Raw genomic sequence first — 16,213 nt, 5'->3', positions numbered from 1 at the left:
TTTAACATTAAAAAAAAATATAATATATATATGTGACAAAAAAAAATATTGTGGAATGTATATAATTTGAAATAAATTAATTAAGTGATGTGAAAATGTACATGGCTGTATAAATGAAATAATACAAAAACAACATTTCTATTCTCTCACTATTTTTTTCCATCTGACTGATGTTGGTTAATGGCAAATTCAGAAAACATTTCCTATAAAATATAACATTTATAAACATTAAAATAATAATTAATTAGTTTAATAAAATAACTAACCTTCTCTATATCTGATGGTACACGACTAAGAAAATCTAATAATTCATTATTTGGTATATAATGTGGATTACGAAGTTTTTTGGTAAATTTATTTATTCCCCATAACATTACAATCCATCTTATTGGTATAAAATATAATATTATTGTTACAACTCCTAGTGATATTGTTGCAAGAATAGATATATAAGGCACACTATAATTTAATGTATTATTAATTCTTTCTATTAATGATACTATATAATGAAGAGCCTCCTGAACGATAACTAAATTATCACCAAGAGAAAAAACTGTATTTTTCCATGTTGTAACAACATTTTCTTTTTGTTTTCCACTACTTCCTGTTGGACTGGTATTATTTTCTTGTATATCAATATCTTGTTCTAAAAATTCTTGTCCACTAATATTAAAATTATTACCAATTGGTAATGAATAATTTGATGTATTCAATAAATTACTATAAAAATTGTTACTTTTTCTTACCTTAATATACATATAATTTTTTAATAATATTACTACAATAATTAATGGTAAATGGTATGGTTCTATATAATAAACAGTAACAATAAAAATAATCATTGCTACAAAACTTTTTATATAATTTTCCCAATTAAATATTCTTGTTATTGTATCAGACATCTCTGTTATAATTTTATAATAATTTTTTAATATATTTATATCTCTCATTAATTTTGATTTTTGAAATTTTTTTTGTTTAGAGATTAATTTTCTTTCACGGGGATTAAATGTTCTGATTGCTGCACGAATTGGATTCCATATAATATCCATTTCTAAATATATTTCACCTTTAACTCTTTGTCGAAGATCTTCATCTTTTAATCCATACCATCTTTTGGAACAATTTTTTATTGATAATAATGGTATACCAATTTTTCCAAGAAATTCTGTCTTCTTATTAGGATCTTCATCATATAATGTAAAATAAATAATTGAATGAATATCTTTAACATTAAATGTAAATAATTTATTCCATTCTGGATTTAATGTTTTATATTCTGTATGAGTTTGAAGACGTGAATTATCTAACTCAACAACAACAAAAGGATCACTTTTACCATTTAAATCTAGTGCAGCTAAATTTTTAGCTTTAAATACTTTTATTGTTAAATAACCAATATCAAAAATATTATCAAGTGTTTTTGATAATTTATATTGTTCTATTTTTTCATTATTTTCAGTATCCATTTCATCTACTTTGTCAATTGATCTTGTTGTTACATATGATCCTGATATTGAAATTAATAATAATATTGATCCTTTATCATCAAATAAATCTATCCACATCTCATTTGTTTGTTCTTTAATAATTTTATTTAATTGTATTGAAGCATTTCCTAAAATTGTATTTGTTGTTTTATTAATAATAGACATTTCTAAATCATGATTTTCTTCATCATATATATGTAAATCAAATTGTTCTAACCATTGTGGTTCATATGTCTGTCCAACAACTTTACTTTTATATTTTTCATTTCCAAGTCTAAATTTTACATATGGTGATGGTTTACCACAATTTGATGGTAAAAATAATGGATTTAAATTAGCTTGTACAAGAACTATATTTAATACAGCATTCCATATTTGTTGATATTTTAATGTTTTTAATGGTTGTTTAATTGGTGTTAAAACACCACGTGTAGCTTTATCTAAAAAAATATCTTTTTCTTTTTTTGTTAATGGTTCAATTTTTATACTTATAGTTACATAACCTAATTCTTCATCAGGATTAGAATTATTTTTATCCTCCAATTCTAATTTTAAATCATAATTTCTAAATTAAATATTTATCAAAGAAAAGAATATAAATAATAAAAATATTTCTATAAATAATATAATAAATAAAACATACTGTGATAAAGTAAGGTAAGCAAGATTAATAACACATCCCCCCATATAGTCATCACTCATAAATCTATCATAATCATAACAATCAACATATAAATCTTCTGTTGGATCTTGAATAAGAAAAGAAAATTCTTCATTCCAAAAAGGATTCAAATTTTTATACATAACACAACTTTTATAAATTATTTTTTGTTTATATTTAAATTTAATGTATGGATCACTACTTCCACAGGCATCCCGTTTAGCTAAATTTATTCCTGAATGTAATGTAATATTGAGGCGGAATGTGACGTAGATTTCCTCTTCATCAGTAATCTAAAAAAAAAGAATAATTTATTTAAGAATTAGTAATAAATAATGGCATTAAAAAAAAATAAAAAACATACAAAAGTAGAAACTTCCTGTTCATCTTTGTTATTACTAATTCGTTCATTTTTTTTTGTTTTTTCTTCTTCATTTGTCAATGAATTTCTTTCCTAAAAAAGTAATATAAAAATATATATATATATTGTTGTTTTAAAACAAAAAAGTATTAATTAAAAAAAAAGTGAATTTTAGTAATAATACATCTTTAAAAGTTTCAGGAACTATTGTAATGTTCTTTAATTTTCTAAAAAAATTCACCATCTTTTTTTGAATGACATTCGTTAGAAATATATTTAATAATAATTAATAGAAAATGTTAAACTATTTAATAAAAAGTATAGAATATTATTTTCAAAATTTGGTAAAAAAAAAAAAAAAGAATTTGCTTAAATATGTGTTAAAATTAAATGTTTATGTATTATTTAAGTAAAACAAATGTTTGGTTAACAAATTTTTTTACGACCCTATAAACATTCTTTTTTTTTCTGGAGAATAAGATTATTTTTTTTTATTTCATATATTATTATTATTAAACATATTAGCAATATTTATTTTTCTGTTTTTAAAAAAAAAAAAACTTTGACCATAAATAAGATATATTTTGTTTAAAAAATATTAAACATACATATTTTTTAATATATTCAATATTTTCTGGTGTATCAGGATTGTCCTTATAAAGATAATTACTATCTTTTTTAAATCCAATTTTCATATCCTTACTTTTTTTAGACATTGTAAACACTTTTTTCATATTTTTTATCATCATTCTAGGTGAGGTTATCTGGTTATCACTTACATCACTATTACTTCTAAAATTAAATTAAAAAAAATGATTAATTAAAAAAAAAGATAAAAACAATAAGAAATAAAAAAAAAAATTACTTTGTATAAAATAAATTACCAGTCGAGAACCACTTCCTTTTTTTAATATTTCCATTTTTTTTATTAAACCTCTCCTTAGGTAACATGATTGATGAGTGATTTGGAGATTCTAAAATAAACATATTTTACATATAACATCATGATACATTGTAATATATCAAACAAATGTAATAAATATATTATGATACCTGACAAATATTATTATCTTAGAGAAATGAAAAGAAAAGAAAAGAAGTATAATCAATGTAGATAGAGATAATTAACATAACATTAGACATAAAAAATAAATAAACAATAACAATATTATTCATAGTTTATATAATAGTGGTTTTTACAAATTTTAAATAAAATATTAAATAAATATATTTTAAAAATCAAGAAATTGTCATTATCAAAAAATGAGAAAATATTTAAAATATTGTATAAATTTCTTTTTTTTTATATAAATATACTACATATATATAATTAAAAATTATAATATGTTACTATTAAAAGTTTTATACATATTTTATTATTATATAACATTTAATTAAATAATAAAATTGAGGTTTCTATTTTTTAATTCTATATATTATATATTATTTTTTAAAAAAAAAAATAAACTATTTTTAACCATATGGAAATGGTAATTTTTGATATATTTCTTATCGAAAAAGAGATTTATAGTTTGGAGGGTTTAACATGTTAAGTTTATTTTCAAAGATGCTTCTATTTATGTATATTAAATTATAACTATTGGTATTTAGATATATATTATTTAAAAAAGAGTACATGTACTTTATAAAATTTTTAAATAAAAAAAATTAGAATGATAAAAATAAAATAAAGTTAGATTTTATATTAGTGATAAAAAAATTTTTATTTTTTTTAATATATTTATACTATTTTTTTTTCCTTTTTTTTTATATAATTATAATAATTATATTCAAACAGACAGGAAGAATATCCATTAATGTGAATAAAAAATAATAAAAAAAATAGTATCATATAAAATATAAATAAGAGTTATAGTTATTTTAGAGAAAAAAAAAACTTACCCAGACTATAATCTTCAACTTTTGTTAAATTTATCATATTAAGATTATTTTTTTTTTCTAATATATCATTATTAATAGGACAATCATCAATATGAATTCTTGAAATATTTGTATTTTTAAAAATATCTTGATTATTTTCTTCAAATCCTTGCATTGAATCAATTGTTGGTAGTGATAAACACCAGAAATTATCTATGAAAAATGTTAAAGTTATTTAATATTAATATATATGTATATATATATAACAATAACATTTTTATTTTAATAAGACACAGTTTTATAATTATATTTTTATTAGGTCCATTTAAAAAATTATCTACACAATGGGGAGTCAGGAGATCTAAGAGTACAATTTTTTTTTTTTATTACTAGAATTTAATTAAATAAATAAAATATTTTATCATAAAAAAAAAAATTAAGTGAGGTGTCTTTGTTTATTTTGATATGAGCATATATGTATACAAGGTGACACGTTTTCTGTTGCATAATAATAGACTTTTATTTTATACAAAAAATTTTTTATATAGTTAATATTATTTTTTTTTATATATTATTTATTTTAAACAAACCATGCTTTTTTTTTCTTTTGATTCTTCTATTTTTAGAGGGTGAATAACTTTGTGAACAGGATGAAGATGATGTTGATGATAGAGAATCTGTAATAATCCTTGCTTTCATCACCTTTACAAATATTTAATTTACACTTAAATAAAAAAAAAATATATAATTTATTTCTTGGAATATTTTTGTTTATCAGGAAAAAATAAAATATATGTATATATATTTATATATAAAATATTAAAAAGTTAAGAGAAAGGACAATAAAAAGAAAATAAATTTTATTAAAAGGTTATAAAAATAATTAATATTTAAACTTTTATTAACAAGAAATAAATATAAAAATAAAATTAATGCTAAAATCTATTTTTTTTTTTTAAATATAATATTGCTTTTTTAAAAACAATGGGTATTTGAATTTTTTACATATAATAAAGCAGAAATATTATATTAAAGGGACATTCTATAAGTAAATTTTTTTTTTTAAAATAGATGTTGTAAAATGAATATTACTCTTTTTATTTTTGTTTTATTCTCTGTTAAGTATCTTCCTTTTATAAAAAAGAAAGTTAATGTTAACCCTTTAAATTGAATGGAATCAATCTTCAGTAATATTTTAACATAAATGTGTATAAATATTAAGAAAAAATAAAGGAAATTTAAATGGATGTAATAATCCCATGATACTGAAAAATAAACTTTTTTAGATTAAACTAAGAGTATATATAAAAAAAAAGAAATTATAAAATGGTTGTAATATTAATGGTTTATGAATAAAGATTTATCTTTAAAATTTTATATAACAACTATGGGATAAAGCTAAAGATATATAACTCTTTTTTTTTATGAATATAAATTATATTATATTATTTCATTGTTAATGAATATATATATATTTTTATATACATTATTTTACTTTTTGTTTATGTATAATGTAAAAAAAAAATATAAAGGTATTTGAGAAAATGATGTTTATTTCATTTGGAAAGTAATATTACTTATTTTGAAAATTTTATAAATGTAAGAAATATTGATATAACTATATTTGACATAAGTTTAAAATAAGAAAAATTGTACTTTATCAAATGTAAAATATATAATTAAATTTTTAATTTTCAAAAATTTTCATCTTATTTAAATAAGAAAATGGATTTTCCTTGACAATTAAAATAGAAGAAAAAACAATGTTTGAAAAGTTGATATCATTGTCTAAACTATAATCTATTTCAATATCTTTTTATCTTTCTATAGAAAAAAAAAACTTTACTTTAAATTATCTTTCATTGAAAGATAAGAAGGGATAAATTTTTAATTAAAAATTTTTAATAATTTTACACTAACAATAAATAAGTCTTTTTTTTTTATTACTTTATTGTAAAAAAATAATAGTATAGTATTTAAAATAATATTATATTCTATACTAAAAATAATTTTTATTATTATAAAAAGTACATTTTTTATTTAAATCAATTATAAATATAACTTCTTTATTTTTTTTATAAATTTATTCCAAAGTAAAAATATTATGATAATAATATTTTACAACCGTAATTTTTTTTCTATAAAATAAACTATAAATAATCAGCATTCTCTTCATTAATATATGCCTTATCCTTTAAATAGAATGTTATCATTTCCATTTCCTGAGTATTAGAATTTTGATTATTATTCTCCTTATAAACTATACTACTACTTTTACTTCCTATATCCATATCTTGTGGTGGATCCCTAGTAGTACTAATTATACTCCTAAATATTTCATTATTACTCTTACATGATGTGAATCTTAATACTTGAATAATTATAATTATTAAAAAAAGAATATACAATATTGAAAGGTGTAGTATCCATGTATTGTATAATGTTACATTTGCTAAATACTCTATACAATCATTAGAATCTGTTGAAATCTAAAAATAAAAAAAAAAAATTTTTTTTAAATTATAAAATTACAATTGAATATTAAATTTTAAAAAAAAGAAAAAATTAACATACATTAGCACTTCTAGAACCACATTTTGTTTCAATTATATCATCATTGGAATGTCCTGTTGTAAAATTAACATGATTTCCTTCTAATAATTCTATGTTATATTGTTTACATTGAAGAATTGGTTCAATAACAAAACAAAATTCATCATCACTATAATATAACACTAAAAAAAGTGTAAAAGTTGACTTGAGGACAAGTTTCTTGACAACGATAATAAATAAAAGGCCCAAAAAAATAGCACCAAAGGTAATGAAGACAAAAATAAAATTATATACTATAATAAAAAGTATTTTTTTTCCTTTTAAAGATGCATAAATAGCAACAATTGAAAAAAAAAGTTGTAAAAAATTAATTATCAAAGAAAATTCAATAGATCGGCATAACTATAAATATTCAAAAAAAATATATATTTATTTATTTATTAATACAATAAAAAAAAAAACTTACCAATGCAATTGGCATAGCAAGTCTATGATAATCCAAAGCAGGTGGTAACAAATCATTGATAAGGCAGATAGCCCTACTCCTATCATATTCTTTTGTTAGAATACAAATAATAGTACCTGTTATCCCACCAACAATGATAAGGAGAAAAAGAGAAAATTTAGAAAAAATGATTTTAAGATATCTTGATTCTTGTACCATTATTTCATTGTTATAATTATTAAAAAAAGACAAAAATATTGATGATAATGATAACATCAGAAAGCAATTCTTTTCTCCTCCTTCTTCTAATATTCTTGCTTATAGTAATACAAAAAAATTAATATATATATTAACAAATAAAAGTTTTTTTTTTTATTTATTTTTAAACTTTTTTCTTTAATAATTTTACATAAATAATAAAGTAAATACACTTGTTAAGAAAAAAAATTTTTATTAAACAAATGTATGTGAAATTTTTTGATAATATTTCATACTCTTTTACCTCTATAAAAAATCATAATTAATAGTAGAAATTTCTAAATATTATATATCTATATATAAATACATTAATATTTGTTAAGTATGTATAAAAAAAATCTATAGTTAAAATAATGGGCAATTAAAATTTTTTATTTTATACTCTTTTTAAGTTAATTGCTAATGAAAGGATTATAAAAAAAAAGTGTAAGATAGATAAGTATAAAATAATATTTTAAATTTATATAAAAAAGGGATACAAATTTTTTTAATTAAAAAAAATATAATGGTAAAATAATTATGTGGAAACATGTGTGGTAATGACAATGTAAATATGATTTTTAAAAATATATTGTACTAATAATAATTTTTTTTTTTTAATAATTACATATCTATTTCTTTTTTTTTTTGTTTTTGATGTCATATATCAAATTGATACAACATATACTTTTTATATTTATTATGTTTAGTGCTATGTTAATTTAAAAAAGAAGAAGAACAAATAAATAATAAAATAAAGTGGAAGTTATTTAGATATAAGAAGTATTAAAAAAAAGGAAATTATTAGAAATTTTTTTAATAAAAAGAAAGGTATAAGATAGCACAAATTTTCTTTTATAATATAATCTCCTTTGTTATTTTTCCTTATCATTCTTTAACAATTTAATATTATAAAAAAAGATAAACAAATATTTTTTCCCTACAATTTTTTAACTTCCTTCTTTATATATAATAGATGTTTACGGTTGGCATGAAACAAAAATGAAAAAATGTTTTCCTTATCACCGTAATTTTTTATCGAAAAAAAAAAATCCTAAAACATTATCTTTAATCTTTTATCAAAATATAAAAAAAAACATTAAAATTAACTCTTTTTTTTTTGGTTGCAAAATCTTTCTGTTATCTTTGTAATTTTTTTCTATTAAAAATGTGTTATAATATATTTTATTGAAAAGGAAAATTTTATAATTTTTTTTTGGGAAGAAAAAAAGTTTGAAATTAAGTCATTTTATTTAAGTACAAATAAAAAAAAAAAATTAGAAGCAATTTTATTGTTAGTTTCATAAAGATAGGCAATATATATTCTTAATAAATTAAAAATAATAATTTCAATGTTTTTTATCTCTGAAAATATCTTAAAAAAACTTTTATAGGCTTCATGAATTTAATTGTAACATGTTTTTTACCCTTTAATGCTTGTCAAGTTTTTGATGGATTCTGACATATTAATTTATATCATTCTTAAGATACAATAATATTTCATGGATTTTTTTTAAAATAATTTAATTGAAGAACAGGTAATCTTTTTGTAAATTAATATTTTCATGAAATCCAATGAAAGTAATATAAAAAATTAAAAACTTTTCAAAAAATAATTTATTTTTTTATTTTTAAAATTGAGATAGTCAATGAAACACTTCATAATATTATAAATAAGTTTTTTTATTCAAGGTACATTTAATATGACTCAATTTATTTGATTGATAAAAATATATTATTTTATTAAGACTTTATATTAAATTTTCAATATAAAAATGGGTGTAATTTTTATAAAATTTGTTGGTTTAGAAAAATATTAATTTTAATAGGCTTCTTAACTTATATCTATTTTAAATAAATTGTTTGTTTTTATCTTACATCTTTAAAATTGATTAATTTAATACATATGCCTTATCACTACTTTCAATATTGTACTTTTTTAAGTCAAGGTGTGTTTCTAATCATATAACAAAGAAATGCCTAAAATTGAACTGTGAAAAAAAATGGTGTATGATAGAAAGATAGGAAAATTGAATGTCAACAATTAAAAATTTCTAGATGATTAAATATGAATCTTATGAAAATAAAAAAAAAGAAAACATATGTATACAGAATTAATAAAACAAAAATTATTGTTATATTTATTACTTTATAAATTTTTAAAATCGTTCATGGGTTAAAATTTTATAAAAAAATGATATTAAAATTCTCAAGTTACAATTTTTTTAAAAACATCTTTCAGATACAATAAGGTTACAATTTTTTTTTCAATTACCGCGGAGAAAATGTTGTAAAATCCGGTTATTATACCGGTGTGTATGTGTCTTCAATCACTCATTCTTATCTTCTTAATTTGTTTTGGCAGTTTTTGATTATTAGTATGAAAAGAGATATATATGTATTTTTTTTTGGACATGTACTTGAAATATTTTGTTATTAAGAGAAATAAAAATATATTTAGAGACGTTTTCGATGTCTAAATGCTGGTTCATTATCGTTTTTCAAATTATGAATTTCTTCATCAAGTAACATTCCTTTTTTTAGCTTTTCTTCTTCTTCTCTTAATCGGCGAAGTTTCTCAGCATTCTCTCTTTCTTGTCTTAATCTTGCCAACATTTCTGAATCAATCTGTTCAAGTGATGGATTTTTTATTAAAATTTCAATATTTTGAACATAATCATCATATGTAGATGCCTCCTCAACTTTGATAATTGTTAAATCTGATTCAATTCCCCATACAACACGATTTCTTAAATTTGCAGTACCAATAAAATTTTCATATTTATTATAACTATAAATTCTAGCTGGATGACGTTTTCTGTAGGTAACTGCATATGGTTTAATTACTTGTGTTATGGGTACAAATTCAAATGGATTGACACCATTCATTTTATTTCTTGATAAAACTCTAAATCCTCCACATAAATTTTCACTGGTATTTTGGCGATTTAAAAATGTTCCACAGATTTTACCTGGTCCTAGTATTCTTGCAGTTCCAAAAGCTTCATGATGTCCATAAGGATCTTTTAATATCCTGAAATGGTTATTTTTTTAATAACAATAGATATTAAATATAATATACCAGAATGCAATGAAAATTTTATCATTTGGATTTTTTAAACTTCTGTCAGTATCAATAGTAACAAAATCATCAGTTGTTCTGCCATCAAGAATATTTCCAAATTTATCAATACTAGTCCAGTATTCTTCTCCTATCTTTAAATTGTATATAATTAAAATTATAATAAAATTTCACCTACCCAAATAGTATTAACTTGACAAACAGAATATAAGAATAGAAAGATAAATGTAATTTTGAGAATAATCATAACTATTAATAATAATAATGTAAAATCTTAATTATAAAAAAAAGTAGTATAAAAAAAAAGAAAAAGAATTAATGTATTATATATATATATTATATTATATTATATACCAAATAAAAGATAAAAGAAGAGGGACTTCAACAAATAAAAATTAATATACCACACCCTAGGTAAGTTTATTGAAGACAAAAATTTTTATATTTATAAAATATAATGACATAACAATGTTCCTGACTATTTCTTTATATACAAAAATATTATGGGAAAAATGTTAAAGCCTTCAAAAAAATTTTCCCTTATCAAATTCCATACCTTTATAAATATTTTCATTGAAATATGCCATTACATTCCTCCTTATCAGTGATAGTCGTTTAATCATAGTATTTACTCATCTCTTTAGTATTGTATATATGTGTTTGTTTAAGTAACAAAACCAGATTTTCAGAATTATATCATTCACTGGATATAATTATATCGCTGTAATGATTTTAAACTAAGAAGTTTTTTTTTTGATGACATTACATTAATACTCTTTTTTTTTTTTCTTACATTTTGTCAATGATTTACAAATTAAAAATAATAAAAAAAAAACTATTACAGATGTATTATTTACAAAATAAAAGAAATTTGATTGATAGATATAAAAAGAAAAGATAAATTCATTTTTTGTACTTTAAACTTCCATAACAAAATCTTTCGCCTCCTTAACATTTTTATATTGTCAAATGAATCATAAACAACATTATATAAAATATCATTTAAAGTATATTATACCATTAATCTTTTATTATTAATAATATCGTTGAAATTTATTTATGCAAAAATGTCCTTTTAATGATCATCTAATTCTTCATTAAAAATAAAGATGGAAAATAAGAAGATTTTAGTATAATTTATAAAATAATTTTTGTATATTTATTTCTTTTTTGTCTTACTAATCATAATCTGTTGTTTTTGAATTAAAATTTTCTTTTATTTATCATTAAATATAATAAAATTCTTTATTTTTAAAATTTACTTTTCTTCAAGATATTTTTTTTTTCTTTCTTGCATCTAACATAATATTTATCATTTCACTATTCTCTTTTTTTTCTTTTTTATTTTTTAATTCTCCATAATGTACGGCACTTCATTTATAAAGGATTAACAAAAAGTATAAAAAAGAACAAAACAAGACAACTTATTGTAATATTGTTTAATGTGTTCTTGTGACAAAATAGACATACAATTAGTGTAAATATTTACTTTCTTAATTTTTCCTATTCAATTATTATTAGATAATAAAAATAGGTTCTTAATAAAAAAAAGTCTTTTACTCGATTCCGCTATCAACAAAAATTTTATATACTAATTTTTATTTCTATCCATTTCTTTTCCATTTACCTTTTTTATTATTTTTTAATATACCAATAAATATTTGACAATACAAAAGAAATAATATAAAACTCTTGATTAGGTTTTGACATCAATTGGTAAAAGAGTATTAAAGTTCACAGAAAAAAAAAGGAAGGAGAGGCATTAAAATTAATAAATTTTTATTTCTTTTATCAATAGTACAAAAATGGATAAAGAAAAAATTTAAGAAGCAAATTAAAAAAGATTATTATACATTTTTACTACTATATAGGGTAAAAATTGACAAAAATTTGTAAATCTATATGATAAGAAAAATAGGTAAAATATTTTGAGTATAAGATTATATATGATAAAAGGATAATGAAAAAATTATTATATTTTATGATTTAATTATTTAGTAGTGTTCTTAAAAAAATATATTACAAGTATGGTAAAAAGTATTAAATATTTAATGATAAGTATTTTAATAAATAATAAATATTATTTGGCGTTCAATGATTGAAAATCATTTTTACTGTTCCTATCTTCTAATGATTAAAATGTATTTTTTTAAATGAATCCTGATAGACATATTGTACCTAGATACCTGTCATTCTAACTTAAATGATTAAGAAAAAAGTTTGGGATTATTTTTCAAATAGTGTACGCATATACAAAATGAGAAAAAAAACACTTTAACAATACACAATAAATGAATTTTGTTCAATTACATTGTATTATGTAGTGTTTTTAGAAAATGAATGAAGAAAAAAATTTAAAAAATTAAGTTTTTTTTTTTGAATTTTTTAAATTCCAACGAAAATTTTTTCTTCATTTTTTTATGATTAATTATAAGATTAAAAATAATTGCCCATGTACTAAAAACATGGATTCAATTCATATCATTAAAAAAAATAAGTATTTGTATATATGTATATCTTTCTAAAATATTAATAAAAATTAAAAAAAATTATTTTCCTTTTTAAGATAATAACAATACATAGAAGAACACAAAAAAATCAAAAGTTGAGGAAATAATTGGAAGATTTCTAATCCTAAATTCTAGTCTTTTATTATTTTGTTGTACTTATTGTGGTATTTTAAATGGTAGATACATAAGAATTTGAATGTTAACACAAACTTTTTTTTGATAAAATATTTTAAGAAAATACTATAAAACAAATTTTTGTAGTATGAAAAACTGTTTCTATTTATGAACTGAAAGATCAACCAAAGTAAGTTTGGTTCGAACAATAAAACTTTACAAATAACAATATTTCTTTTTAAATTGATAAAACTATTTTTAAATTAGATATTATTGATAATAAATTTTCTACTACTTCTGTCAACAAATAAATATATTATTAATAAAAATTTAACAGAGATTATAATGATTGAATGGAGAGAGGGACAGTAGCTAAAGTATAGTGCCCATTCAATTAATGCATTTTTAATTTTTATTCTAGAAAAATCTAGAAAATATTTGTTTCCTTATATTTTATCTTAATAAATTGTATCAATATCCATTTTTTACTAAACAAAATTTATCTTCTAAACAATAATTTTTATTTCTAAAACAAAAAAAAATTCAAGATCATTCAAAGAAACCCTCAATTACATTAAAATTTGTTCTGGATAAGAATAAATACCATACATATTATTCCAACCTTAAAAATGCATTGAAAAATTTTCGTTACAAAATCTTTATTGTCTTAATTTTCACTATTTCTTGACTCATTTTTTGTTTCAACAATTGTATTTTATTTTATATTTTCTTCTAGAAATTATTTCAAAAATGGCTACACGTACTGCAGCTCCTGCTTCAGGTCACATGAATACTATCAATGGAAACAAAGCATTCAAGGATAAAGAAAAGCCTGAAAGTGTTCTCTCAAGTAACATTATTGCAGCTAAAGCTGTTTCCCAAGCTATTCGTACTTCTTTGGGACCATGTGGTATGGATAAAATGATTTCTGCAGCTAATGGTGAAGTTACAATCACAAATGATGGTGCTACAATTCTTGATCTTATGTCTGTTGTTCATCCAACAGCAAAAATGGTAATCTTTTAATTATTTTTTTTAAATTAAATTTTTTTTTAAGTTAGTTGATTTAGCTAAAGCTCAAGATATAGAGGCTGGTGATGGTACAACTACAGTAACAGTTACAGCCGGAGCTCTTTTAGATGCAGCAGAGAAGCTTTTAGCTATGGGAATTCATCCAACAGTTATATCTGAATCTTTCCAAACAGCAGGAAAAGAAGCACAAAGAATTTTGGAAGAAATGGCAATACCATTAGATTTCAACGATAATGATAAATTAATTAAACTTGCTAAAACAAGTTTAAATTCAAAAGTTGTATCTAATTATTCTGATGTCTTAGCACCAATGGCTGTATCTGCTGTCAAGAAGATTGTTGACTCACAAAATGATGAGAACTGTGATATAAATATGATAAAAATTATCAAACGACTTGGAGAGACTGTTGAAGAATCTGAACTTATCAATGGTGCTATTATTGATCAAAAATCTATGGGACATGGAGGACCAACAGTTGTAGATAAAGCAAGAATAGGAATTATTCAATTTCAAATATCTCCACCAAAAACTAACATTGAAAATAGTGTTGCAATTGATGACTATGCTAAGATGGATAGAGTTTTTAAAGAGGAACGTTCATACATTCTTAATTTATGTAATACCATAAAAAAAGCCGGTTGCAATGTTTTGTTAATCCAAAAGTCTATCCTTCGTGATGCCGTAACTGATCAAGCTCTTCATTTCTTTGCAAAAATGAAAATTATGGTTATTAAGGATATCGAGAGGACTGATATACGTTTTTATTCAGAAATTCTTGGTGCCGTTCCTGTTGCCTCACCAGAACATTTTAATGCATCTAAACTTGGTTCAGCTGAACGTGTTGAACAGATTCAAACAAGTCCAAGTGAAAAGATTGTTAAAGTTACAGGAATTCAAAATTCATCTAATGCTGTTTCTATTCTTCTTCGTGGTTCAAATAAATTGGTACTTGATGAAGCTGAACGTTCAATGCATGATGCTTTATGCGTAATTAGGTGTCTTGTCAAGAAGAAGGCTCTCCTTCCTGGTGGTGGTGCTCCAGAAATGGAAGTTGCTGTTCAACTAAGAAAATTATCTCAAACTCGGGAAGGTGCTGAACATTACTGCTGGAAAGCTTTTGCCGATGCTCTTGAATTAATTCCATATACTCTTGCTGAGAATGCTGGTCTTTCACCTATTGTTACTGTTACAGAATTAAGAAATCAGCATGCTCTTGGCAACAAGAATTTTGGAGTCAATGTTAGAAAGGGATACGTAACAGATATTTTAGAAGAAAATGTTTTCCAACCGTTATTGGTAACTTTGAATGCTATTAAACAGGCTTCTGAATGCGTTCGTTCAATTCTTAAGATCGATGATATTGTTATGACTATTCGTTAAAAAAATTGTTGGTGCTTTATTGCTTTAATTTCCTACATTTTTTTAACAGTCAAGGGAAATTGATAATAAATTTTTTTTTCCATTAAAAATAATAAAATGCTAATTGTGATAATGATATAAAACAAAATAAAAGAAATTTTTTTTTCCCACTTAAAATAATAAATTCTATATATGAATTATATCATTGTTATAATATGCTTGCTTTTGTATCTCTTTTATTATTATTAACATTATTGTTTTAATAAATGCTTTATTCGTTTTAAAATTGATAAACTTTTATGATAACTTTGATATATTTTTTTCTAAGAGAAGTTTAACGTTACTTTAAAAATACTTCGTAAAGTTATATGATAAAGGAATATCACAAAGTAATAAGAAAAATAAATCGTATGCATTTATATTTTTTTTATACAGTGTTACGAAAAGTTAATACTTTTTAAATTACAAATTATTTGTGGAGTTATCA

At 20.9% G+C, this 16,213-nt stretch overlaps 4 protein-coding genes across 4 annotated transcripts; 1 reads left to right on the top strand and 3 right to left on the bottom strand.

Annotated features, from left to right (window-relative positions):
• Positions 1 to 149: 149 nt before the first annotated feature.
• SRAE_1000312300 (Multiple C2 domain and transmembrane region protein) lies at positions 150 to 5,092 on the bottom strand (the record flags this gene model as incomplete). The annotated part of the gene is made up of 8 exons (XM_024650278.1): positions 150 to 203; positions 267 to 2,055; positions 2,134 to 2,444; positions 2,516 to 2,605; positions 3,121 to 3,304; positions 3,378 to 3,486; positions 4,415 to 4,606; positions 4,984 to 5,092. The coding sequence occupies 8 exons, from the start codon at positions 5,090 to 5,092 to the stop codon at positions 150 to 152; spliced, it is 2,838 nt and encodes a 945-aa protein (XP_024504071.1).
• A 1,451-nt stretch (positions 5,093 to 6,543) lies between these two features.
• SRAE_1000312200 (Hypothetical protein) lies at positions 6,544 to 7,610 on the bottom strand (the record flags this gene model as incomplete). Its single annotated transcript, XM_024650277.1, has 3 exons — positions 6,544 to 6,882; positions 6,968 to 7,348; positions 7,413 to 7,610. The coding sequence occupies 3 exons, from the start codon at positions 7,608 to 7,610 to the stop codon at positions 6,544 to 6,546; spliced, it is 918 nt and encodes a 305-aa protein (XP_024504070.1).
• A 2,475-nt stretch (positions 7,611 to 10,085) lies between these two features.
• SRAE_1000312100 (Hypothetical protein) lies at positions 10,086 to 11,297 on the bottom strand (the record flags this gene model as incomplete). Its single annotated transcript, XM_024650276.1, has 4 exons — positions 10,086 to 10,662; positions 10,711 to 10,844; positions 10,889 to 10,983; positions 11,267 to 11,297. 4 exons carry the CDS (start codon positions 11,295 to 11,297, stop codon positions 10,086 to 10,088), a joined length of 837 nt encoding a protein of 278 aa, XP_024504069.1.
• A 2,787-nt stretch (positions 11,298 to 14,084) lies between these two features.
• On the top strand, positions 14,085 to 15,747 carry SRAE_1000312000 (T-complex protein 1 subunit delta; the record flags this gene model as incomplete). The annotated part of the gene is made up of 2 exons (XM_024650275.1): positions 14,085 to 14,348; positions 14,392 to 15,747. 2 exons carry the CDS (start codon positions 14,085 to 14,087, stop codon positions 15,745 to 15,747), a joined length of 1,620 nt encoding a protein of 539 aa, XP_024504068.1.
• Positions 15,748 to 16,213: the final 466 nt, after the last annotated feature.

Source organism: Strongyloides ratti (genome assembly GCF_001040885.1).
Source record: "Strongyloides ratti genome assembly S_ratti_ED321, chromosome : 1".
Lineage (NCBI taxonomy): Eukaryota > Metazoa > Nematoda > Chromadorea > Rhabditida > Strongyloididae > Strongyloides > Strongyloides ratti.
Note: the sequence above shows the minus strand (reverse complement) of the source record. Positions and strands in the feature narration are given on the sequence as shown.